Source organism: Lissotriton helveticus, chromosome 6 (genome assembly GCF_964261635.1).
Source record: "Lissotriton helveticus chromosome 6, aLisHel1.1, whole genome shotgun sequence".
Taxonomy (NCBI): domain Eukaryota; kingdom Metazoa; phylum Chordata; class Amphibia; order Caudata; family Salamandridae; genus Lissotriton; species Lissotriton helveticus.
The window spans coordinates 228,637,570-228,664,706 of record NC_136067.1 but is presented as its reverse complement, the minus strand read 5'-3'; the positions used below and the strand labels follow the sequence as shown (position 1 = coordinate 228,664,706).

Here is a 27,137-nt window from a genome sequence, read left to right as displayed (position 1 = left end):
CAAGACGGAAGTCCTCATCTTTGGGAACAAGACCTCGCCATTGAACGGCACTTGGTGTCCTACTGAACTCTGCCCATCCCCCACCCCACCAGACCACGTCTGCAACCTCAGAATCATATTGGACAGCAAGTTATCCATGCAGAAACAGGTAAACAGTCTTGTCCGCCTTCTTCCACACCCTATGCATGCTCCTTAAGATTTTCAGGTGGCTCCCAATCAACACCAAAAGGACCTTCACTCAGGTCCTTGTCACCAGTAGGCTGGACTATGGGAACACTAAGTAGGAATCACTACATACCTTCCAATGAGACTACAGACAATATAAAACTCAGCAGCAAGACTGATCCTCGACCTACCCAGACAGACTCACATCACCCCACACCTCAAGAAGCTACACTGACTCCTTATCTAGAAGAGATGCCAGTTGAAGACGTTGACTCATGCGTACAAAGCCCTGCACAATAAAGGACCGCATAAATCAACAAATGAATGACCTTTCACTAACCAACCAGACACCTATGACTCGCCTCCCTCTTCATCGCAGACACCTCCCAGATCCAATGAGCCAACAGCAGAGGACCCTCTTCTCACCTGGAGACCAAAGGCTGGAACGACCTTCCCACTATACTTTAGGAACGCCGCATTGCTCCGAGAATTCAGGAAAGTACTCAAGACCTGGCTGATCAAATGAACAAAGTACAGGAAAGCAGCTAGCAATCCAGTGCCTTGAGACCCACATGGGTGATTTGCCATGCTTTATAATCCTTACTGATTGATACTCTGATACCCCAGGGATTCTTTCTGCCTTTAAACTGTGTTATACTGCCCTGTTTTGTGTGCAGGACCTCAACGGTCACCTTCTAGGTGAGTATCTCCAAGGCTTTATGCCAATGTGTTTGGCGGCCCACTAGAGTCTTCTTGAAGAAGATATTTCACCATAAGGGGTTAGAGTGGCTATCAACGCACAGGGCCCAGACAACTTCCCAGCATCTTTTTATAAGGCTTATGCTTCGCTGCTAGTAGAGCATCTGTTAAAGGTTTTGAACTTTTTTTCTTGCAGTTGGGTGTGGTTGCTGGTACTATGCGAGGTCCCCACCTGGTTCAGCTCTTGAAATGGCATAAAAACCTGGAGCGGTTTCCATCTTATAGGCCGATAGCATTATTAAACTGTGATGTTAAAATATTTACCTCAATACTAGTGTCTAGGCTACATCAACTATGACCTTGTGTCATTGCCCAACAACAATCTGGTTGCATTAAACAGACAATACCACTCACCCATATGGATGTGGCGGAGCTTCTGAAACGGTCTATGGCTCTCCTCTCCTTAGATGCAGAGAAGAGCTTCATTAGGTGGTTTCTGTAGAGGTGCTTGATAACGCTCAACTCGGCCCCAAGATGAAGAAATTCAGTCTAGCAAATTATAGACAACCCACCACCAAAGTCAGAGCCAATGAATAATAGACTAACATCTGCATTTAGAGACTGGGACGAGGCCGGGCTGTTCCCTATCCCCACTGATGTATGCTCTAACTAGGGAACCCCTGGTGCTCCGAATACAGAATACTACTAATATTCATGGGATGAAGGTGGGGAAGATGGAGCACAAGTTTGCTCTTTTTTTGAGATGATATCCAAAACAAAACGTTACCGAGCCAGAAACCACTCTCCGAGGGAGTCAAGAGGAATTGGACAGTTTTTCAGTTTCTGACTTTCAAATTACGCCAAATCCCGGGGGCTCCAGGTAGCTGAGCAGCAGGTCCAATTACGAGATCCTATGAAGAGGAAAGACTTTACTTGAACAGAGTTATCCATGGGCTAGCTAGGAATCCATTCATCTTGCAAACCCCAGGAACTATTCAACTGCAAAATCTTGCCTTTACTTACAGCCCTTTTAAAGGACCTTAAATAAATGGGGGAAATTAGAAATATTTTGGATGGGCCAGATAAACAGCCTCAAAATTAATTTATCTCGACTCTTGTATGTATTGCAGACTCTCCCACTGACTATTCCACTACCTTCCAACAACTACTTAGGCATAAAATGCTTAGCTTTGTCTGGCAGGGTGAACATCCACATGTGGGGCAAGCATCTCTGCCGAAGCCTCCTCAAGATGGGAGCTTTGGATTTCCAGATATATCAACATATCTCCTTGCAGCCTAGCTTCGCCCCTCCATGGATTGGGACGACGACTCTGAAGGCAAGCATTGGGTGCAAGTGGAGCAAGCATTCTCACCCATTCCACTCCGGGATCTGCTGTGGCTTTCAGAGAGTTGAGTCATGTCCCCCACTTCTGCTATCATTAACCAACACGCTCATACTGCCGCACAATATGTAACAAACTGAATGTTCTGTCTTCTCCATTTCTTCTCACCCCTTTGGCCAAGAATCCAGACTGATTGGCCACTCTTTGGTCGTATGGGAGAATTCATCTAACTCTGCTTTCCATCAGCATTGAACGGATGTGGGGGGCAAGCTTATTGGAATTCAGCTTATAAAGCTCAACGGGAATCCCGTTGGGCCCCTTGGCTTTCCCGGAGCTCACTCCTCTGATTGCCTTGCCACTTTCATCAATCGTTAGCAGGGAATCTAAGTAGGCCCTGTTTTCGTTTGAGATCACGGGTAGCCTTCAGTCTTTGATCATCTTTCTATTGTCCTCTTCCGAGTATCTGCCTGTAGTGCTATACATTATAGTGTAATAGTCTGCAAATGTATCCGCGATAGCCTGCGGGTTAGCGATGGGATTAGAGTCATCTCCCTGCAACTCGGGCACCAATTGTGACGCCCACGCTTTCCTATCCAGCCAAGCTATCAACTTTCCCGCCTTATCCCCCAATTCATATATTCTGCTCTGGACCTCTCTACTCTGCGCTCTAGCTCTCTCTTTGTCAATACTGTTGAACTCATCCTGTCTCAGTCTCAGTAGGTGAAGGTTTTCCGGGGACACTCCCCCGGCTATCTCCTCTTCTGATTTCAGCACGTCCTCCTCTGTCCTTGTTAGTTCTGCCTGCCTGTCCCTCTTCTTCCCGGCAATCAGGGAAAGTACTTCTCCCCCTAAGACCGTTTTATAGGCCTCCCATAGAGTCTGTGCAGAATCAACCATACCCCCGTTTACGTTAAATTAGTTATCAGTAGCCTTGATGATGTCCTTGCGGGTGGCCGGGTCTTTCAAATACCACCGGTTGATTGGGGCCCCCATGCCGATGCTCGTGTGCTCCGATTCCAGTCTGAGCCACACTGGGGAGTGATCTGAAATGCCCCGTCCCAGATGTCTCACCTCCTGGATAGTATGAGCATGGGCCGCCAGGATTAGGATGTAGTCAATACGTGACAGACTGTGATGTGCGTTAAATACGTGTGTGTATATTGTGCCCTGTTAGGGTTATGCATCCGCCACCCATCCACCACTCCCACTGTTTCTACTGTGGGTACTGTTTCTAAAAAGTCCTGTCAGCCACCTTTGGTTTGGTCCAAGTTCTTGCAGCGGGTGCCTGTCAATCTCCCCGGCCACTACTGCGTTGAAATCTCCCCCCATTACCATGATACCTAACGGGAACGTTAAAAATATGGTGCCGAGTGTAAGAGTAGGGTCTGCTTCCTATGGTCACCCCACTTTTTGCTTTTGCTTTACTGGTTTTCGACTTAGATGTGGCTGTGGGTGTGCCAATCAGACCCACAGCCTAGATGCACACTCTCTAAAATCGAACCATGTACTCTAGGTACATACACAATTGGGAATTGGTTCACCTTGTCAGCCCCTGTAGAAGTGTACCCTAGGTACTCAGGGCATAGGTGTAACCAAGGCCTACCAGGGGCTGCAGCATGTGTTATGCCACCCCTGGCTGGCCACTCAAACTGACAATTGGCTGATCACTCAGCTGGGGCAAGGTCGTGTAATCACCCCTTGCTTAGGTATAGTATTCCTATATCTACCCTTATATATAGACACACAGTAACCTATAAGTCACTCCTATGGCAGGCCTTAACAATCCTGGAGGCAGAGTGCTTGGTTATGTGTGAGATGGTGCTCTAGCATGAGCTGAGTGTCTGCAGCTTTCGGAACCATGTCCTTATAGGTGTTCTATGATATCGCCATACCATATACTCTTAAGTGCATTATAATCCTCGCGGTTGAATGCTAACTCTGGTTTGGCTTTATCTAAACATGTCGTGTAAGGTGTCATACGCTTTGCAATACTACCCCCTCGCCAATTCTGGCGACGGGGTAGCATTCCACCCTTCTAGAGGGAGAAGACATGTTAGTTCTGACTATCCCGGTTAAAGTTAACCAGAGCCCCAGCTTTACAAAATGGACTCTGCTGCCACAGACACAAGTCTGACCTCCTGCTGCTGGGAGTCCTTCCAGTCACGGAGGTTTGGACAATAGGTTTCCTTGCCGGAGAGGTGCGAGCACCACCCCAGACAGGACTTTGTGTATTGTGACAGGGAGGGCTGAATAGAATGAGACACTGCCTGGGGCACACTAGGTGCTCCATGCATACCCCAGTTCAAACCGGTTGCTGGGGCACTCAGCCCCAGCTCTGGTTCGAAACTGGACAAAGGAAAGGGGGTGTAACCACCCCCCTTCCTGGTCCCACCCATAGGAGGGACCTAGAAAGTAATCCAGCCCCTTTTAGTTGTATAAAGGTAGGAGCTGAGTCCTGAAACTTTAGATTAATCCTGAAATCGAAACTTGACACGAAACTCTGGACCTTTGACGTTCTGCTGATGCTGAAGACTGAAGAATCTCCCTTGTGGCCAAGGAGTGACCATCCTGGGCAACCAGGCATCATCCAGCAAATCAACGGCTTGCTTTGTCGACGCTCCCTCCGGGACCCGAGCACAGAGCCTGACAAGACCCAGACTTCCAGACATCTCTGACCCGCTCTTCACGTCTGCAGCATAGCTGAGATCCGTGGAGGCGACGAGACACGTGGGACCGGACATCTTGAAAAGCCTGCAACTTTCTAACTGTGCAGCTCCTGAGGTATCCTCGAAGCTGTGCACTGGGGATTGAGAAGCCCCGAATCTGAGCTCCACCTGCACCGAAGACAAGCCCTCCACGAGTTCTGCGTGGGGCCCTTCTGCTTGTGTTCTGCTCGACGCGTTGTCCGGCTGCTGGCCCGTTGGCTAGTAGCCTCTGTGACGACAAATCTTTTGAACCAACTCGCTGGTCTGGTTGCTCCAGACTGACCCTTGCCTCCCTGCAAAGGGGAGGCCCCTCAAACCCTGCTGGTCTGCACCAGAAGCCTTCTTTGAATCCTGCGTGGGTTGCCTTTGCCAAGGCTTGTTGACTCCAATCCGGCAGTCGACCTCTCCATCTGCGAGAACCTTCGTGGGACAGCTCGCCTCCAGCACCTGGTTGTCCTCGACGCCTCCTGGTCCGCGTGGCTTAAGAGACGAGCTTCACGACAGCACCTGATTGCTCCTCGACGTCGTCTGGTTCCTTCCTGGTTCCACCCGGTCACTGGCTAGTGACCCAGACTCTGTCCCCACTGCTTTCAGGTCCTTTTCATCCTCGATCCACCCTTGGATCCACCCGGACATCTTCCTCCTGGTCGCCTGCAGCATCTTTCTTCACAGGCTCCATAGGCTTAATTAGGCGAAACCCGACACATCTTCACACCTATGCACCCGCTTCCTGTGGGTGAGGTAACGCGAGTACTTCGGTGCTCCCAAGGGTATTGACTATCCAAGTGTCTAGGTTTTTAGTTGTTTCCTCCTAGCTAGACCGGAAGTGTCCTAAATCCTTCTTTTTCTAAACTCTAAGTTCCCATTGACTTAACATTGGCTCTCGTGTGTGTGTAAAGACACTGCACGCGCCGCCCGTTGGCCTCCTACTTCTAAACTAAGGTTCAGATAGTGTAGCCCCAGCGATTCCCTAGGCCTTTCCCTTTCTCGTGACGTAGTACTTATACCACTTTCTTAATATATGGTTTGCTTCGCCCCTAGGGCCTAACTGTATTTTGTGCAACTTAACGTATTCGGACTAAGTAACTTGTGATGTGCTTTGGCCTCTGATCTCATAAAGAGTTCAGAGGAGTGTGTTAGTAAATAAATACATATATATTGTTCTTGATATACCAACCCCGCATGACCCGGAGGTAAATCCTACATGTGGCACCATCTTGTACCCTCCTCTAGGCATGGCCATGTATTTGTTTCCAACTAAGTGTGTTTCCTGCAAGAGTACCACATTCGGGGCATGCCGCCTGACAAATTGATTAACCATCCCACACTTAAGTTTATCTCCCAGCCTGTTCACGTTCTAACTGAGGACTCTAACCCCTGTTTACCGCTCATTGCTGCTTTCCTGTGAAAGTCGCCCTAACTCTGCTTTCCATTTTGATGGTGTCGAAGAACTCAATACAATAACAGATTCAACTGCAAAGGTTACAAACAAATCAAATTCAAGATTAAAAAACAATACACACCCCTCCCAACTCCCCCCCCTCTCTGCACCCCTGCTCACGGCGTTCGCCCATCTCAAACTAGCAGAGTGCCTGTCGCCCTACATACTAAAAACGAACAGTTAACTAAAGGTAGTTAAGAGGAGGAAGACCAGTACTCCGTCCCCCCACCCAAAACCCATATTACCATCACCAAATTGTCCCTTGAAGACTGCAATATGCATGTCTAAAATAAACTAGTGAGGAAGAGTCCAGTGTCCAACCTTGGAGTCTATCACCCCGGTACCTGCAATGTTCATTCAGTCTAGGAACCCAGTCGGCAGCTCTCACTCCTGTTCCTGTACTGCCTGGTCTCCATCTCAGCCTTGTGTCCCGAAATCTCAGGGCGGACGACTGTCCAACCAGTCCGATGCCACTTCAGGGTTGTTGAAGAACCACGCATTCCCGTCGACCTCTACTCGCAGATGCGCTGGGAACATCGTGGCATTCTTGAATCCCATGTCTCTGAGTTTCTTCTTGACGGCAAGGAAGTTCCTGCGCTGGCACTGCACCAGCTGAGTGAAATCGGGAAAGAAAGAGTGGCATTTTCGTAACGTAGGGGGGTTCCCGTTCGGGCAGACTGCAGGCTAGCGTCTCTGTCCCTAAAGTTGAGTACCCGTGCAATCATCAGCCGCGGGGGCGCCCCTGGCCTCGGTCACCCCCCCTGGGACCCTATGCGCACGTTCGATGGTGAAGAATTTACTCAGTCCCTTGGGCTTGAGTTGCCTTAGTATAAGTTCCTCTATGAACAGATCCGGGGCTGGACCTTCTGACTTCTCGGGAACTCCCAACACACGAATGTTGTTGCGCCTGGCTCTCCCTTCATAGTCGTCCAGCTTCCGCTCAGCCGTTTCGTAAAAAGACTTGAGGTCGCACACTTCCTGCTGGAGCCGTGACACATAGTTCATCAGACTGGCCGTCTTTATCTCCAGGGACTTGACTTTCTCGTTGACCTTGGTGAGATCTGCCCGTATGAGATTCACTTCTATGGAGACGGTCTATTTTATTTTCCAGTGATTCCATTTTTTGCCCTAGTGAGGACTTGACCCCGTTAATGGCTGCCATGACATCATGCAAGGTTAGGTCCGAGTGGGGCTCATGGAATCCGCCCCCATCGTAAGGGCGTGTCGTGGATCTGACACGGAACCCTTGGGGAGAGCGTATCGATCCAGTTTATTGGTCTGAACATCGTACATTTTTGTCTGAACGTGCCTCATTCCCTTGGTCGTCATGGGCTGATGCTTTTCGGCGTCCGGTTTGGTAGCCATTTCGGTGTCAGCTACCAGGTGTCTCAGCAGTGTCCTCCCCAGGACTCAGCCACAGAGGTCAGATGTATGGGGGAACGCTAGGGTCATTCTGCGTGGTCCCGCCCTGCTGATGTAGTCGGCTCAATACTCCTCGGGGGTGTTAGACAAGCGGTTATTACGGCGCAGGGCTGTATCGCCCCTCACCACCCTGATTTACCCGGTCACGCCAGGAGCCATAGTCGCTGTCAAACCGACACAATTTTCACCTGTATGGATCCCACTCCGGCAGAGTGGTAGTTGGCAGGGGGAGGAAGGGGGCCGCACCCCGCATCTCAGGGCTGGCAGCTTGTTGCAGCAACGACCCAGGTACACTGCGCCACTGCCCGTCTACTCTCACCACCACCCGGCCTAATGTCGCTATTGCTGCCCTCTGCGGCAGTGTTCACCACAAGGTCTCCACTGCACTACAAATTTCCACCGTCTACTTACAGTTCCAGGTGGGCTGGTTTAACTGCTGCCAAGTGATCTGTTGTGCGCTGAGGGGTGGAACAGCATGTAGTGCCAGTCCCGGTCACACTGTCTCGCTCTGCGGATCGGGGGGGGAGGGGGGAAGCAACTCGAAGTGCACTCACCCCCTCTTCCTACAGGGATTCACCAGGCTCGATTCCTCACTCTGTGCCCCCTCAAATTCCGACACTGCTGCGCCACCAAGGACTCTCTCCTCTCCTGGTCGCGGAGTAGGGCCGATGCACGGGGGGCGCAGGCAAGGTGAACGTCGTGCACCAATTATGCGCCACCGCGGGAGCCCGGTGTATGTGGGAGAGTTGACTCCAGCCCGTCCGGCGACTTCAGGTGCTGGCGTCGAGTTTCTCTCTCCCGGCAGCGGGCACACTTTCAATCTTGTCCCCGGCTTCAGAGCTGTGATCAGGCCACAATGTACGATGTGCAGAACTCCTTCCCCCGAAGTCGTCGGGAAGCCGGGTTTGCGACCGAGGGCACCGCTCTGCTCACTCTTTCATATGCCCAGCTTCAAGGGCAGGATGGTGGATTTAGGGGCTAGTGGTATCGGAGCCAAGGTGTGAAGCGGACATCTTGGGCCGGCGCTTGGCTCCTCCCCAGAAAGGTTATTTTTAACATTTTGTTGTGCAATAACATATGCAAACCTTCCCCATGTCTTTGAGAATCAACTGTCATTGTGAGTGCTTATATTCCTGTTGACATTTTTTTACGTGGTTAAAAAAAAAACATAATTTAGGTAACATTCTGGAACATCAATCTGAAATCCACTGCTCACCTCCTAAAGGTGAACTAGAGTCTGTTTTGTCATATACTTGTTCCTGGCAGGTACAGGACATCAACATCTGGTTTTCAGCAGTCAAAATGTTTCGATTTACTGCTTCTGAAAAATTGATAAACGGAAATCAACAAATCAGTTCATAATATTTAAACAGTTGCTATCGGTACCTAAACCAATTTCCTTGAATGTTCTCAACATCCATATACGATGAGCAATATCCATGAGAAAAAAAAAAGGACTAGTTTATTTACCTTGCTGTCCCTAGAAAATACATATTACTGCCATTTAAGCAACAGACAACTATTTTGAAACATTGCAATATTAGAAATTGTCTTTGGATCAGAAAATACCTTCAACTGTGTGGGTAGGACTAGCCGATCTGCGTTCCAGATTTGCATCAGGAATGACTGGTAACTCTTCATCCAATAAGAAGACATTTACTAGTAGGTTAAAAGAAAGGATAGTGCATCAGAATTCAGTTGAAAGTCATCATACATCAATAAATTTAAGAAATTTGATTCCATCGAATATCACACAATACATTCAATGAACATACTTTGACAATACCAAATCACATTTGACTAATGCTATCCATTGGCCGCATCGAAGTCACTGTATGCTTTGCTAACGTTTGTCTAAGCCATTATCAACTATCAGCATAAATGGAAGTCAGATGTGTATCACTGCTCTCCGACTCAGTTTGGTGCTCTGTTCAGGACTGCAACCTATGCACCTATTTCGTTGTATACAAAGGACACCAATTATCAAAAGATTAGAGCCCATTTTAAAACAATAATAGAAAACAAAAACTGGAAGTCTAGCAACCACCTCAAGGTTACTGAGATGGGTGGAGGAACCAGAGCTTTTATGCTACAGTTGTCAGGGCCCAATCCCAGCGTTGGCATGTGCCTCACAAATGGCTACACCCTAGAGCCATGCAGGGGACAAATTTAGGTAGGGGGCAGAGGGCTGTGCCTTCTTGATTAAAGTTTTATAAAGCTATGATTTCCAAAATTCATTGGTAGAATTTAAGCATGTTGTGTTTATTCATATCATGAAAAGAGCATAACGACTCATCAATCCAGTCCGTTTCTACGTGAAAAAAAATACAATTGCAAAAAACATTCCCAATTAATAATAAGGATATTGTTTGAATGTCATAAATGCACAAGTTACTACTTGTGTAACGATATATCTGTAAGAGACATTAGTTAGTATTAGATTCCTTACCTTAGAATATCCCCAGGCGTCAGACTGGATCTGGAAATGTTTGCGTAGCAGTACCCTTGCGCGTCAGTAGGAGTCGTCTGCGGCTCCGCGTCCGTCGTCGGCGTCGTGGGCGCCGTGATGACGTCGTCGGAGTACTTAGACGCCGCCTCCGCGTGCTGACGTCAGTTCTTAGACACAGCTTTTCCGCGCCAGAAACGCAGAGCCATGTTAAAAACCAACACTGGTGCCATTGAAACTAGGGCCCTGAAAGGGGACAACCCTAACCCTAGATATTGGTTCGCAGAACGGGGAGGATGGGTGGGTCGGTAAGGAATCTAATACTAACTAATGTCTCTTACAGATATATTGTTACACAAGTAGTAACTTGTGCATCTGAAAGAGACACGTTAGTATTAGATTCCTTACCTTAGAATAGATACCGCAGCAATACCAACCCCGGTGGTGGGTCTGCGAACCAAAATCACACCAGAAAGTCCCGGAGGACGGAACGGCCAAAGAAGCCATCCCTCCGGACTTGGCTGTCCAGGCAGTAGTGTCTTGCGAACGTGTGCAGCGATGCCCACGTAGCTGCCTGACAGATGTCCTGTAAAGGCACTCCCCGGCCCAGGGCAGTGGTAGTCGCCGTGGCTCGGGTAGAATGAGCCCGCAATCCAGCAGGAGGCTCCTTACTAGCCAAGGAGTAGCATGCCTGGATACACAGGATGATCCACCGGGAGATGGTCCTCTTGTGCACCGCTTTCCCCTTCTTCGCGCCCACGTAACCAACAGTTGGTCATCCACCCGGAACTGGCGTGTGCGATCCAAGTAGAATGAGAGCGCACGTTTTGGGTCCAGACGATGGAGCCGCTCTTCCTCTTTAGAGGGATGCGGTGGCGGGAAGAAGGTTGGCAAGGTGATAGACTGCCCGATGTGGAAGGCCGTGACAACCTTGGGCAGGAAAGAAGGTTTGGTACGCAGCACCACTTTGTCCGGATGGACAGAAAGGAAAGGTGGGGTACAAGAAAGGGCCTGGAGCTCACTCACTCTCCTGGCAGAGGTGATGGCAACCAGGAAAGCAGTCTTCAAGGTCAGAAGGCGAAGAGGACAGTTGTGAAGTGGCTCAAAGGGAGCGCACATCAGAAAGGTAAGAACCAGGTTCAAGTCCCACTGAGGCATCACAAACGGAACAGGAGGAAACGTGTGTGTGAGGCCCTTAAGAAATCTATTAACAATAGGGGACTTGAACAAAGAAGGTTGATCAGGCAGCCTGAGAAAGGCTGAAAGGGCAGAAAGGTAGCCCTTGATAGTACCCAGAGCAGAGCCTTGCTGGGCAAGAGAAAGAAGGAAGAGAAGGACTTCAGAAAGAGGGGCATTGAGGGGATCCACAGCCTTTGCTGTGCACCATGCCACAAATCTGTTCCACCTGCAGGCGTATATCGACTTTGTGGAGGGACGCCTGGCTGCCAGAATGATGTCACAAACTTCAGGAGGCAAGTCAAATGGCCTCAACTGTAGCCGCTCAATCTCCAAGCATGGAGGTGGAGACGGACAAGTTCGGGTGGAGGACCGTCCCCTGCTGCTGCGACAGAAGGTCCTCCTGAAGAGGCAGACGAACCGGGGGATCGACTGATAGACTGAGTAGCTCTGGATACCAGAACCTTCGTGCCCAGTACCGAGCCACAAGGATGACTTGGGACCGGTCGCGCTTGATCTTCTTCAGCACTCTGGGCAGAAGTGGTATAGGCGGAAGGGTGTACAACAGACCGCAACTCCACTCGCGACGAAAAGCGTCGCCGAGCGAGTGCCGCCTTGGAAATTCCAACGCGCAGAACTGATGACATTGCGCTTTCTCTTCGGTGGCGAATAGATCTAACCAAGGCTCTCCCCACTGCTGAAAGAGGCCTTGCGCCACGTCCGAGTGCAGACGCCATTCGTGATCCATCATGCACTGACGGCTGAGCTTGTCCGCCCTCACGTTCAGAGAACCTGCCAGGTGTTGAGCCACCAGGGTCACGCCCTGATGTTCCAGCCACTGCCAGAGGCGCAGAGCCTCCTGGCAAAGGGTCCATTACCCCACCCCGCTCTGTTTGTTGCAGTACCACATGGCGGTGGTGTTGTCCGTGAACACCTGCACTACACTCCCCCGGACAGAGGGGAGGAATGCCTTCAGTGCTAGACGAATAGCCCGCAGCTCCAAAAGGTTGATATGGAGCCGGGACTCCGCCGTGGACCAAAGGCCTCTGATCTCCGCCTCTCCCATGTGGCTCCCCAGCCCTGGAGGGACGCGTCCGTCACAACTACGTGCTCCGGTTGGGGAAGGGAGAGGGATCTGCCGCTAACCAAACGCGGTCCGTGAGCCACCACTGCAACTGTCGCACAGTGCCCTCCGAGATCAGGACATGGTCGGACAGGTTGCCCTGATGCTGGGCCCACTGAAACTTCAGGTCCCACTGCAGAGCCCGCATCCGCCACCGGGCGTGATGCACCAGAAGGATGCAGGAGGCCATCAGCCCCAGAAGCCGCAGCGTCAACCTGACCGAGACCCGGGATAAAGGCTGAAAGAGTGGAATCAGAGCATGAATATCCCGGACCCGCTGTTCGGGAGGATAAACCCGAAACTGCGCCGAGTCGAGAACCGCTCCTATGAAGAGGAGCTTCTGAGAGGGGCACAGGTGTGACTTCTGCACATTGATGGAAAACCCCAGCTGGTGCAGAGGTCTGCCGTCGTCTGGAGGTGGCTGACAACTGTCTGGGGCGAGCCCGCCTTCAACAACCAGTCGTCGAGGTAGGGGAAGACTGAAACCCCTAACCTGCGCAGATGAGCTGCGACCACCGCCATCACCTTTGTAAACACCCGTGGGGCGCTGGTAAGGCCGAAGGGGAGCAGGGTAAACTGAAAGTGCTCGTGGCCAACCATGAACCGCAGGTAGCGCCGGTGGGCCGGCAGGACGGGGACGTGGGAATAAGCTTCCGGCAAGTCCAACGCTACCATCCAGTCTCCTTTGTCCAGGGCAGCCAAGACCTGAGCCAGTGTCAGCATTTTGAACTTCTCCTTCCGGAGGAAGCCGTTGACGTTCCGCAGATCCAAGATAGGGCGTAGGCCCCCTTTGCCCTTCTTGGGTACCAGAAAGTAGTGAGAGTAGCAACCACACCCTACTTCTGACCCAGGAACGCGTTCGATGGCACCTGCAGAAGTCGTAAATGATCCCCTGATATGCAGTGGTATTTGTGAGAAGTTGGCCTGATATATGATGCTCACTAGTTCTAGTGATCAACTTGTATCAGTCCAAACAACCCTTATGGTGATTGGTTGTAAGTCAACCTTATAGACCAGCTATCCTAATGGTAGCATGGACAAAGCAGTCTTAGGCTAAACTCTTTTGGCATGTGAAGCCAGCTGTTTTACCACAATATAACCCCTTGAATACCAGATGTAAGGACACCACACAGGTTATGAAAATAAACAGTATATTTATTAATAACAACACCTCTGAACTCTTTATGAGGTCAGAGGGCTAAGCACATGACAATCTCTTAGGAAAAATACGATAAGTTGCACAAAATTACAATGGTGCCCTAGAGGCACGACAAACCATATACTAAGTAAGTGGAATGTGAAAGTCGATAAAAAGAATGGAGCTGTCCAGAGGCTGGAGGTTCGTTAGGACTACTCTATCTTCACCTTAGGTAAGTAATAGGAGTCCCACTGGATGCATGTGCAGAGTGTGAACTCACACGCGAGATGCGTAACAACGTCTATGGACAGTACAGTTCGACTTTAAGGTGAGTACGGACAATCCTGACTAGGTAGGACTAAAACGACTGTGGAACTGGACACTAGGGCAGTTAAACTACCCTTGAGCACCGAAATGCTCTCGTTACCTCACCCACGGGCTGCGGGTGCATAGGTGTCAAAGTGTGTCGGGTTCTCGCGTTGAAGTCTATGGAGCCTGGAAGAAAAGATGCTGCAGGCGACCAGGAGGAAGATGTCCGGTGCGATCCAAGGGTGGATCGGTGAAGAAGAGGACGCGAAAGCAGAGGGGACAGTGTTTAAAGTCACTAGCCAGTGACCGGTGTGGAACCAGGTGCTGTCGTCGCGATCAGGTGAAGAGTGGACGCTTGACTCTGCAGCCACGTGGACCAGGAGGTGTCTTCGACGACCAGGATGGAGGCACGAGTTGTCCCACACAGGCTCTCGCTGTCGGCGGTGTCGGATCCAGAGTCAACAGGCCTTGGCAAAGGCAACCCACGCGGTGAGTGGAAAAGACGTCTGGTGCGGAAGGGAGCAGGGGCAGGTCTGGAGCAACCAGACTAGCAGTGAAGATTCAAAGGTTCGTCGTCTAGGAGGGCACTAGCCAGCCAGCAAGTGACCAGACAATGCGTCGAGCAGCAAACAAGCAGAAGGGCCCCACGCAGATCTCGTGGAAGCTGGAGGGCTGATTTTCGGTGCAGGGGCTGCTCGGGGCTGGGGCTTCTCAATCCCCAAAGCACTTGGTCGAGTTTACCTCGGGAGTCGTGCAGGAAGCGAAGTGCAGTTTCTTTCAAAATGGCCGGTCCCACGTGTCTCGTCGCACCCACGGGTCTCAGCTTTGCTGCAGATGTGAGTTGAGGTCGGAGAGGTCTGGGAATCCAGGTCTCGTCAGGCTCTGAAGTCTGGATCCTCGAGGGAAGACGACCAAGTGAAGCCGCTGGACGCTTGATGGTGCCTGCAGTTGCAGGGTGGACACTCCTTGTCCACAAGGGAGATTCTTCAGTCTTCTGGGGAGCAGAACGTCGAAGTCCAGAGTTTCTTTTTGTAGAATTGTTCAGGATAATCTAATTTGGAAAGGGACCAGCTCCTACCTTTATTCTCCTAAAGGGGGCTGCACTACTGACTAGGTCCCTCCCCTGGGTGGGACCAGGAAGGGGGGTGGCTACACCCCCTATCCTTTGTCCGGTTTCCCACCAGAGCTGGGGCTGGAGTGCCCCAGCAACTGGTTTGAACCGGTGTATGCACAGGACACCTTGTGTGCCCCAGGCATGTCTCATTCCTTTCAGGCCTGTCCTACCCAATACACAAAGTCCTGTCTGGGGTGGTGCTAGCACCTCCCAAGGCAGGAAACCCTTTGTCCAAGCCTCCCTCGCTGGAAGGACTCCCAGCAGCAGGAGGTCAGACTTGTGTCTGTGGTGGCAGCATCCATTTTGTGATGCCAAGGCTCGAGTTTACTTTAACCGGGGTTTTCAGTTACATACATGTCGTGCCCCTCTAGAAGGGTGGAAGGCTACCCCCGTCGCCAGAATTGGCGAGGGGGTAGTATTCCAATTTGTATGACACCTTACTCGACATGTTTTGATAATGTTATACCAGAGTTAGCATTTAACCGCGAGTGTGATAATGCACTTAAGAGTATATGGTATAGCGTTATCATGGAAACAGCTAAAGGACTTGGTTCCGAAAGCTGTAGACAGGCTCAGCTCATGCTAGAGCACCATCTCACATAATTCCAAGCACTCTGCCTTCAGGATTGATAAGGCCTGCCATAGGAGTGACTGATAGGAGGATATGTGTCCATTTTTAGGGTTAGATATAGGTATACTATATCTATAGCAAAGGGTGTTTACACCACCTTGCCCAGCTGTCATGCAGCCAGTTGTGTCAGTTTTAGATGGCAAGCCAGGGGTGGCATAATACATGCTTCAGCCCCTGGTAGGCCCTGGGTACACCTATGCCCTGGATACCTAAGGTATGCTGTACAGGGACTGATAAGGTGGCCAAGTATCAATAGGTAAATGCACCTAAAGTACATGGTTGTCAATTTAGAGAGAGAACAGCTAGGCTGTGGGTCTGATTAGCAGGCCCACAGCCAGGGAAAGTCGTAAACCAGTGAAGCAAAAAGCAAAAATCTGGGGTGACCATAGGATTGCAGACCCCACTCTCCTACATACCCCCCCCCAAACTTAGGGACATCAAACTAACCTTGACCAGGTGAGTCTTCCTGTTCTAAGTGGAAATACCTGGAGAGACCACCTGCATTGCCATGGTCAGTCCCTGGTCTGTGCTCCACTGTAAAGTCCATCTCCTGTAGGGAAATGGACCACCTAAGAAGTTTAGGGTTTTCACCCTTCATCTGATTTAGCCATAAGAGGGGCTTATGGTCGGTCTGAATCTTGAAGTCAGTTCCAAACAAGTATGGCCTCAACTTCTTCAGGGCCCAAACCACAGCAAAGGCTTCCCTCTCAATAGCTGACCAACGTTTCTCTCTAGGGGTCAGCCTTCTCCTTATAAAAGCAATGGGCTGGTCATGACCATCAATATTCAGTTGAGATAGAACAGCTCCCACACCCAACTCAGATGCATCTGTTTGGACAATGAAGGTTTTGGAGTAGTCAGGACTCTTGAGAATAGGTGCAGTACACATGGCCTGCTTTAGGTCATCAAATGCCTTTTGACAGCTAACTGTCCACTGAACTTTCTTTGGCATTTTCTTGCTTGTCAGGTCATTAAGTGGTGTCACAATGGACCCATAATTTTTGACAAACTTCCAATAGTAACCAGACAGGCCCAAGAAAGCTCTGACCTGTGTCTGGGTGGTTGGAGGAGCCCAGTCCTTTATCTTGCTCTCCAATGGTTGAACCTGGCCTCCACCCACAAGGTGGCCCAGGTACACATCCTGACTCTGCACTATCTGGCACTTAGTGTCCTTGATAGTGAGGCCTGCCTTTTGCAGGGCCTCCAAAACTTTCCTCAGGTGGATCAGGTGATCCTCCCAGGTGGAGCTAAAGACAGCAATATCAACTAGATATGCTGCACAGAAGTCATCCAACCCAGTGAGAACTTGGTTCACCAACCTTTGAAAAGTGGCAGGTGCTTTTTTCAAACCAAAGGGCATCACCACAAATTGGTAATGACCTCCTGGGGTAGAAAATGCTGTTTTGGCCTTGGCATCCTCAGCTAACCTGATCTGCCAATAACCAGCTGTTAGGTCAAATGTACTTAAGAAAGTTGCAGAAGCCAACTTGTTTATCAGTTCATCTGCCCTAGGTATTGGATGGGCATCTGTCTTAGTGACCGCATTGAGACCCCTGTAGTCTACACAAAACCTCATCTCTCTTGCCATCCTGGGTGTGAGGTTTTGGCACTAGAACTACAGGACTAGCTCAAGGGCCCTCTGAGGGTTCAATGACTCCCAATTCCAACATCTTTTGGACTTCTTTCTTAATGCAGTCCCTGACGTGGTCAGGTTGCCTGTAGATTTTACTCTTGACAGGCAGACTGTCACCAGTGTCCACCTCATGGGTGCACCAGTTTGTCTGACTGGGGGTCAGTGAGAACATTTGTCTAAAGGATTGAAGAACCTGTTTGAAATCCTCTTGTTGATGTTCAGAGAGGCTGTCAGAAAAGACTACACCATCTACTGACCCATCATCAGGGTTCTGAGTGAGCAGGTCTGGGAGAGGGTTACTCTCTTCCTCCTGTCCCTCATCTGTGGCCATGAGCAAGCCCATGTCCTCCCTGTTGACAAATGCCTTGAGCCTGTTTACATGAAGCACCCTGTGGGGGCTCAAGGGAGTTCCCATGTCTACCAAGTAGGTGACTTCTCCCTTTTGCTCAATGCTGGTATGGGGTCCAGACCATTTGTCTTGGAGAGCTGCTAGGGCCACTGGCTCCAACACCCACACCTTCTGTCCTGCATGGTAAACAGTTAGGACAGCCTTTTGGTCATGCCAAGCTTTTTGAAGTTCTTGGCTGGCCTCAAGGTTTTTAGATGCCTTCTCCATGTACTCTGCCATCCTGGAGCGGAGACCAAGTACATAGTCCACTATGTCAAGCTTAGGCTTTTTGAGAGGTAACTCCCATCCTTGCTTCACAAGACATAGGGGTCCTCTTACAGGATGCCCAAACAGAAGCTCAAAAGGACTGTAACCAACCCCCTTCTGTGGGACCTCTCTGTAAGCAAACAGGAAGCAGGGTAAAAGGATGTCCCATCTTCTCCTAAGCTTTTCAGGTAACCCTTTTATCATCCCTTTGAGGGTCTTGTTGAATCTCTCAACAAGCCCATTGCACTGTGGGTGATAGGGTGTGGTAAATTTGTAATTTACACCACACTCCTTCCACATTGCAGTCAAGTATCCTGACATGAAGTTTGCACCTCTGTCAGAGACAACCTCCTTCGGAAACCCCACTCTGGAGAAAACTCCAAGTAGGGCCCTGGCCACAACAGGAGCTGTAGTGGTCCTAAGGGGAATAGCTTCAGGATACCTGGTGGCATGATCCACTACCACCAGTATAAATCTGTGCCCAGATGCTGTTGGGGGGTCCATTGGTCCAACAATGTCTATCCCCACTCTTTCAAAGGGTACCCCCACCACAGGTAGTGGTATAAGGGGGGCCTTTGTTGTGCCACCTGATTTGCCTCTGGCTTGGCAGGTGACACATGAGCGACAAAACTCTTTGGTGTCTTCAGACATATGAGACCAGTGAAAGTGTGGGGCAAGCCTGTCCCAAGTCTTGTTCTGGCCTAAGTGACCTGCAAGGGGAATCTCATGGGCTAAGGTGAGAAGGAAACCTCTAAGAGGCATGGGGATGACCAGCCTCCTGGTAGCACCAGGTTTGGGGTCTCTTGCCTCAGAGTATAGGAGTCCATAATCCCAATATACCTTATGGGCACCTGTAGCATTCCCTGCAGCCTTAGCAGCAGCCTGCTGCCTGAGGGGTGCAAGAGAGGAACAGTCTAATTGGGCCTGTCTCAAGTCTGCCCTGGAAGGTCCCCCTGTCCCAAGAAACTCAACCTGATCAGGTTCAAGCTCTTCTAGGACAGTTCCTTCTGGGGTCTCTGGGTCAGCCTCCTGAGAGGGCTGATCCTCAACCTGAGGCAGGGGGGGAAGGCTCTGCCTTAACCCTACCATTCCTTCTCTTGGGTAGTGTCTGGTCCATTCTTCCAGGATCCAGCACTTGTTCAGCTGGGTATTTCTTGGCCTGTGACCTGGTCACAGCAAGGACATGTGAGGAGAGACCTAGCATTTCTACAGGAGTCCTGTACTCCACATCTGACCACAGTGAGGATTCCAAATCATTGCCCAAAAGACAATCTACTGGGAGGTCTGAACTAACTACAACCCTTTTGAGGCCAGTTACCCCTCCCCAGGAGAAATTAACAACTGCCATACTGTGATTGGTAGTGACATTGCTAGCATTGGTCACTAGGTAGTCTGAACCTAGCATGATCTGGTCAGGGTTCACAAATGTTGGTGTTACCATGGTGACACTGGCACATGTGTCCCTGTAGGCCTGAGCCATTTTTCCATTGATTAAAGGCGTTTGTCTGTATTTGCCCAGAGTACTAGGACTTACAGTAGGGGTCATATTCATGTCCCCAGTACAAACAATAACTGCCTGAGTAGGAACTCTGACTAAGTCAGAACCCACCTCAGTTCCCAGGGTTAACCCAACTATAGCCTTGGGAGGTACACTACCACTACTAACTGTACTAGGGGGGCAGGTGTCTTAGGGACAGTAGTGGTAGGAGTTTGGCCTTTCTTGGTGCACTCACTAAACCAGTGAATCTAACTTTTACAGTATTGGCACCATGGTTTCTTAGGACCATCATTCTTCTTTTTCTGGGAATTCTGGGACCCACCCTCCTTAGGTTATTGGGGCCCTGTTGAAGACTTCTGGTCATTTTGCTTATTCTCATTACCCTTCTGGTCTGCTTTCTTCTGGCCACCACCCTGGTTCTGGTTCTGCTGCTTGACCCTTGTCCTGACCCATCTGTCTGCCTTCTTTCCCAATTCTTGGGGAGAGGTCAGATCTGAGTCAATCAAGTGCTGATGCAACAACTGGTTCTGACAATTATTTAAGATTTGCTCTCTCATAATTAGATTATACAATCCTGTGTAATCAGTAACTTTACTTCCCAGTAACCAGCCTTCCAAAGCCTTAGTGGCACAATCAACAAAGTCAGTCCAATCTTGAGCCTGAGTTTTCTGGGTGTCACTGAACATTAACCTGTACTGTTCAGTGGTTAAGCCAAACCCATCAATCAGTGCATTTTTCAAGACTTGGTAATCATTAGCATCCACATCTCTAACAGTGAGGAGCTTATCTCTACCTTTACCTTCAAAGGAGAGCCACAATATAGCTGCCCACTGACTCTGGGGTACTTGCTGTACTTTGCAGGCTCTCTCCAAAGCAGTTATCCACTTGTGGATATCATCTCCTGTCTTATAGGAGGGCACTATTTTAATCAGGTTTCTAGTATCAAAACCCCTTTCTCTATCCCTAGGGATATTGCTGCCACCAGTGGGGACTACCCCACTCAACTGTTGCTCCCTAGCAAAGTCAAGCTTCTCTTTGGCAAGGGCAAGTTCTTCCCTTTGGGTCCTCAGATTAGCCTCCTTCATCTTTGCCTCATGCTCTCTCCTCTGAGGGGAAGTCATCCTCCTCTGAGCAGATGCATGAGAGGCACGAGAGTGCACAGATCTATTGGAGTCCCTAGAATGAGATCTATCCCTTCTAACTCCATAGTTAGGCCTGCTTAGGGTCAGCACTGGGGGTCCCCCAGTTCCTTCCCTATGTAGGTCTAAGTTGGCCCTTGTGAGTCTGCTGACTATCACAGGACCTTTGTCTGCCTCATCCCCAGATGGTTCTTCTTCTTCCTCCTCCTCATCTACATTCTGTGTTTCAGGGAGGTCTGGATCTCCAGGAGTACCTTCTAAGGGGGGCATGCTCCCATCTGGATTAGAGGGGCCTGCAGTAGCAGCCCTGCTGGCATCATATGGCTCTAAGAGACCTAACAGAAAAGGAGTGGTAGGGTTAGAACCCTGTTTCAATTTCCTGGAGGTACACAACTGTCTCATCTCCTGGAAACTGAGAGCTGCATATCTGGAAAGGACCTGTGGAGGGTCACTAACCACTAGGGGAGTCTCTGAAGACTCTCCATGGGTAGACATGCTTTCTAGTGAGGTGTAAGTGATGCACCTACCTACACTATGGGTTTTCCTACTGATCCCTTGCTAAGAGTTGTAGTCAGGGTGTGCTAGGCCCTTTCTACTACAACAGCTGGTTCAGTAGAACTCAGAGTATTTCTAAGCTTGTTATATGTACCTAGAGTACCTTATGTGATCTTTCAAATGATATTTCAAGATATGTGGTAAAAACAACAGCAAGCTCAAATCCCAACCGCTGCACACCAATGTGAGAAGTTGGCCTGATGTATGATGCTCACTAGTTCTAGTGATCACCTTGTATCAGTCCAAACAACCATTATGGTGATTGGTTGTAAGTCAACCTTATAGACTAGCTATCCTAATGGTAGCATGGACAAAGCAGTCTTAGGCTAAACTCTTTTGGCATGTGAAGCCAGCTGTTTTACCACAATATAACCCCTTGAATACCAGATGAAAGGACACCACACAGGTTGTTATGAAAATAAACAGTATATTTATTAATAGCAACACCTCTGAACTCTTTATGAGGTCAGAGGGCTAAGCACATGACAATCTCTTAGGAAAAATACGATAAGTTGCACAAAATTACAATGGTGCCCTAGAGGCACGACAAACCATATACTAAGTAAGTGGAATGTGAAAGTCGATAAAAAGAATGGAGCTGTCCAGAGGCTGGAGGTTTGCTAGGACTACTCTATCTTCACCTTAGGTAAGTAATAGGAGGCCCATGGGACGCGTGTGCAGAGTGTGAACTCACACGCGAGATGCATAACAACGTTTATGGACAGTACAGTTCGAGTTAACACCTTAGGAGCTTCGTAAATAAACCTCCCCAGTGCTGCGCTGTCCATTATCCAGTGCTGAACTGGACGTCCAGCGGTCGCACGCAGCACTGGGGAGGTAGTGCCCGTGACGACCGTTGGTCGACGGCAGCACTTAAAGGGTTAAAGGACTAAAACGACTGTGGAACTGGACACTAGGACAGTTAAACTACCCTTGAGCACCGAAATGCTCTTGTTACCTCAAGCACGGGCTGCGGGTGCATAGGTGTCAAAGTGTGTTGGGTTCTCGCGTTGAAGTCTATGGTGCCTGGAAGAAAAGATGCTGCAGGCGACCAGGAGGAAGATGTCCGGTGCGATCCAAGGGTGGATCGGTGAAGAAGAGGACCTGAAAGCAGAGGGGACAGTGTTCAAAGTCACTAGCCAGTGACCGGTGTGGAACCAGGAAGGAACCAGGTGCTGTTGTCGCGATCAGGTGAAGAGTGGGCGCTTGACTCTGCAGCCACGTGGACCAGGAGGTGTCTTCGACGACCAGGATGGAGGCACGAGCTGTCCCACGCAGGCTCTCGCTGTCGGCGGTGTCGGATCCGGAATTGGAGTCAACAGGCCTTGGCAAAGGCAACCCACGCGGTGAGTGGAAAAGACGTCTGGAGCGGACTAGGAGAATCCGGGGTGCCCCTATTTTGGAAGGGAGCAAGGGCCAGTCTGGAGCAACCAGACTAGCAGTGACGATTCAAAGGTTCCTCGTCTAGGAGGGCACTAGCCAGCCGGCAAGTGACCAGACAAAGCGTTGACCAGCAATCAAGCAGAAGTGCCCCACGCAGATCTCGTGGAAGCTGGAGGGCTGACCTTCGGTGCAGGGGCTGCTCGGGGCTAGGGCTTCTCAATCCCCAAAGCACTTGGTCGAGTTTACCTCGGAAGTCGTGCTGGAAGCGAAGTGCAGTTCCTTTCAAGATGGCCGGTCCCACGTGTCTCGTCGCACCCACGGGTCTCAGCTTTGCTGCAGATTTGAGTTGAGGTCTGAGAGGTCTGGGAATCCGGGTCTCGTCGGGCTCTGAAGTCTGGATCCTCGAGGGAAGACGACAAAGTGAAGCCGCTGGACGCTTGATGGTGCCTGCAGTTGCAGGGTGGACACTCCTTGTCCACAAGGGAGATTCTTCAGTCTTCTGGGGAGCAGAACGTCGAAGTCCAGAGTTTCTTCTTGTAGAATTGTTCAGGATAATCTAATTTGGAATGGGACCAGCTCCTACCTTTATTCTCCTAAAGGGGGCTGCACTACTGACTAGGTCCCTCCCCTGGGTGGGACCAGGAAGGGGGGTGGCTACACCCCCTATCCTTTGTCCGGTTTCCCGCCAGAGCTGGGGCGCCCCAGCAACTGGTTTGAACCAGTGTATGCACAGGACACCTTGTGTGCCCCAGGCATGTCTCATTCCTTTCAGGCCTGTCCTACCCAATACAGAAAGTCCTGTCTGGGGTGGTGCTAGCACCTCCCAAGGCAGGAAACCCTTTGTCCAAGCCTCCCTCGCTGGAAGGACTCCCAGCAGCAGGAGGTCAGACTTGTGTCTGTGGTGGCAGCATCCATTTTGTGATGCCAAGGCTCGAGTTAACTTTACCCGGGGTTTTCAGTTACATACATGTCGTGCCCCTCTAGAAGGGTGGAATGCTACCCCCGTCGCCAGAATTGGCGAGGGGGTAGTATTCCAATTCGTATGACACCTTACTCGACATGTTTTGATAATGTTATACCAGAGTTAGCATTTAACCGCGAACGCGATAATGCACTTAAGAGTATATGGTATAGCGTTATCATGGAAACAGCTAAAGGACTTGTTTCCGAAAGCTGTAGACAGGCTCAGCTCATGCTAGAGCACCATCTCACATAATTCTAAGCACTTTGCCTTCAGGATTGATAAGGCCTGCCATAGGAGTGACTGATAGGAGAATATGTGTCAATTTTTAGGGTTAGATATAGGTATACTATATCTATAGCAAAGGGTGTTTACACCACCTTACCCCAGCTGTCATGCAGCCAGTTGTGTCAGTTTTAGATGGCCAGCCAGGGGTGGCATAATACATGCTTCAGCCCCTGGTAGGCCCTGGGTACACCTATGCCCTGGATACCTAAGGTATGCTGTACAGGGACTGATAAGGTGGCCAAGTGCCAATAGGTAAATGCACCTAAAGTACACGGTTGTCAATTTAGAGAGAGAACAGCTAGGCTGTGGGTCTGATTAGCAGGCCCACAGCCAGGAAAAGGCGTAAACCGGTGAAGCAAAAAGCAAAAATCTGGGGTGACCATAGGATTGCAGACCCCACTCTCCTACAGTATTGCGGTGGCATGGCTGGAGGGGTCGCCTCGAAGGGGAGGGAGTAGCACCTTCAGACGATTTGCAGCACCCACCTGTCCGATGTGACAGTGTGCCAGTGGAGGAGGTGATGGAGAACCCTGCCCCCCACTGGCGTCACATGGGCCTCAAAGCACGGATTAGGAGGGTTTTGAGGCGGATACTGCGGGGGAAGGTATGGACTGTCCTCGCCGTTGTCCCCGTCCGCCGCCACAGCGGTTTCCACGGCTGCCACCGCGTTGGATGTTAGTCTGCGGTACGTGGCTGGCAACACGTGTGGTGGTGCCCCCTCCTTGGCCACGAAAGGAGCGAAAGGCACCCGTTTGCTGGCACGGGGTCGAGAGGCCCAAGGACCTGGCCGTAGGAGTACTTAAAGCGCTCAAGCACATGGTCTGCCTTGTCGCCAAAAAGGCGACGGCCATCAAACGGCATGCCCATGAGGGTATTCTGGACATCGGCCGAGCAGTTGGCGGACCTCAACAAGGCATGGCTTCGAATCGCCACCGTCGTTGCCATCGCTCTGCCCAGTGAGTCGGTGGTATCCAGCCCACACCGGATAGAATACCGTGCCGCATCCCGGCCTTCCACAAGGGCCTGGCCGAGTTTAGCCCGTACCTCCAACGGGCATTCTGGCAGCACGTCCGCGACCGTGTCCCACAGAGACTGGGTGTAGCGGCCCAAGAGGCATGCGGTGTTGGAAGACCGCAGTCCCAGACTTACGGAGGAGGATACCTTTTTACCATACTGCTCATACCTCTTGGATTCCCTGTCAGGCGGAGCCGACGGGAATGCGGTCTGGGAATTTGAAGCCTGGATAACCAGGCTCTCGGGGGTGGGGTGGGTGGACAGGAAACAAGGGTCACCCGCGGCCGGGCGGTGGTGTCTGGCCACGTTCCTATCTTCAGGCGAACCTGTAGCGGGCCTGAACCAAGTGCCCAAAAGAACGTCGGTCAAGGCCTCATTAAACGGCAGCAGAGGCTCAGCCGAGCTTGACTGCGGTTTAAGGACCTCAGTGAGGAGGTTAGTCCTTACGGCCGCAACGGGGAGCTCAAGGCCCAAGGCCTTGGCCGCCCACGTCAACACCACGCTGTAGGTTGCCCCCTCCTCCTTAGCCACGGTAGGAGGTGAGACAAAACCAGTGTCTGGCGGGGTGTCCAGACCACTGGCATCCCCAAGTCCACCCGTCCAGTCCTCCTGGTACTGACACTCTTGTGTCAGAGGGTCCTCAGACCCCTCCCAATTCTCCTCATTACCCATCTCCTGATACTCAGGGGTGTCAAATGATGGGGCCGGTTCATTGAAGTAAAACTCTCCAAATGGCGTCGAGAGCGGCGTCCAACGGCGCCGGAACCGGATCGAGGGAGGCATCGGGGACGGCGCCGCCCGAAGACTGCGCCAGAGGGGACACCTGAGGGACCAGCGCCGGTGAGGTAGTCAGGTCAACCGGCGACGACCCGGATCCAGAAGCGGATCCAACGGGGCCCTGCGGCGCCAAGCCCGAAGGCGCCGGCGGTGTCGGGGCCGAAGCACCCTCCGGCGTAGGGGCCGAAGCCCCCGACCCGCTAGGGCCCCCAGACGGGTCCGCTGGGCCCGAAGGCGCCGCAGAGCTCGCCGGAGGAGTGTGGGACCTCATGGCCATGAGGAAACGCTCGATCTCCTCCGGCGTCGCGTGCGGCCCAGGGACCGGAGGGTGTGTGCCAGACGCGACGCCCGCGACTCCGACGGAGCCGCGTGGGCTGTGTCACCCGAACCCCCGGCTGCGTCGCGCGAGCGTAGTCGGAAGAGCGATGACGTCTCTTCCACTTCTTGTGCTTACCTGACGACTTCGAACCTGAGGAGTGATGTCGACTCCCGGAGCTATGATGGCTCCGTTCCCGCGACCTGTCCCTCGACCTCTGTCCGGACTGGGACCTTTCGCGGCGCGGGGCCGAGCAGGTCTTGTCGTCATGGTGGACGCAGAGACATTGGAGGCACCGGCGGTGAGGGTCGGTGACCGACATCAGTCGGTCGCAGTACTCACAAGGCTTAAAACCTGGCATCCCAACCGGCACCGTTCGGAGTCAAAGACTCGAAAAATGATCAAAAAGGATCGTAAAAAGTTTAGTCAAGAAATGACTGGGGTACCACTTTTTCCGGATCTGCGCTGCTGGCGCGGAAAAAAGAAGAACTGACGTCAGCACGTGGAGGCGGTGTCTAAGTACTTGGACGACATCACCGCGCCCACGACGACGGACGCGGAGCCGCAGACGACGCGTAAGGGTACTGCTACGCAAAAATTTCCGGATCCAGTCTGACGCTTGGGGATATTCTAAGGTAAGGAATCTAATACTAACACGTTTCTTACATACATACACATATATACATACGCATATACATACACACATATATATACATACGCATATACATACACACATATACATACATACGCATATACATACACGCATATACATACACACGCATATACATACACACGCATATACATACACACATATATATACATACGCATATACAAACACACATACACATACATACACACACATATATACATACACACACATACATATACCCACATATATACATACACATACATACATATACCCACATATATACATACACATATATACATATACCCACATATATACACACATATACATATACATATACACACACATACACACATATACATATACACACACACACATACACACACATATACATACATATATACATATACACACACATATATATACATGCACAGCAAATCCTCGAACCTCCACGCCAGCAGCGCAGCGAAAGAAGAGAGCAGACCCCACGTTTTCAGGCAGGATGTTAAAATTTATTTACAAACTTTTCAGATGACGCGTTTCGAATACCATGTACTCTT

At 50.8% G+C, this 27,137-nt stretch overlaps 1 protein-coding gene across 13 annotated transcripts in view; it reads right to left on the bottom strand.

Moving 5' to 3' along the window:
• Positions 1-27,137, bottom strand: part of TDRD6 (tudor domain containing 6) — a 2,679,339-nt gene that overhangs the window by 336,876 nt on the left and 2,315,326 nt on the right. For 11 of the 13 annotated variants that reach the window (XM_078647665.1, XM_078647656.1, XM_078647664.1 and 8 more), the window contains 2 exons: positions 9,345-9,434; positions 8,992-9,096 (listed from right to left, as the gene is read on the bottom strand). In XM_078647665.1, coding sequence (XP_078503791.1) covers positions 8,992-9,096; positions 9,345-9,434 — 195 coding nt within the window. The remainder of the gene's footprint in view (positions 1-8,991; positions 9,097-9,344; positions 9,435-27,137) is intronic. The other 2 variants (XM_078647663.1, XM_078647668.1) reach the window with 1 other exon arrangement.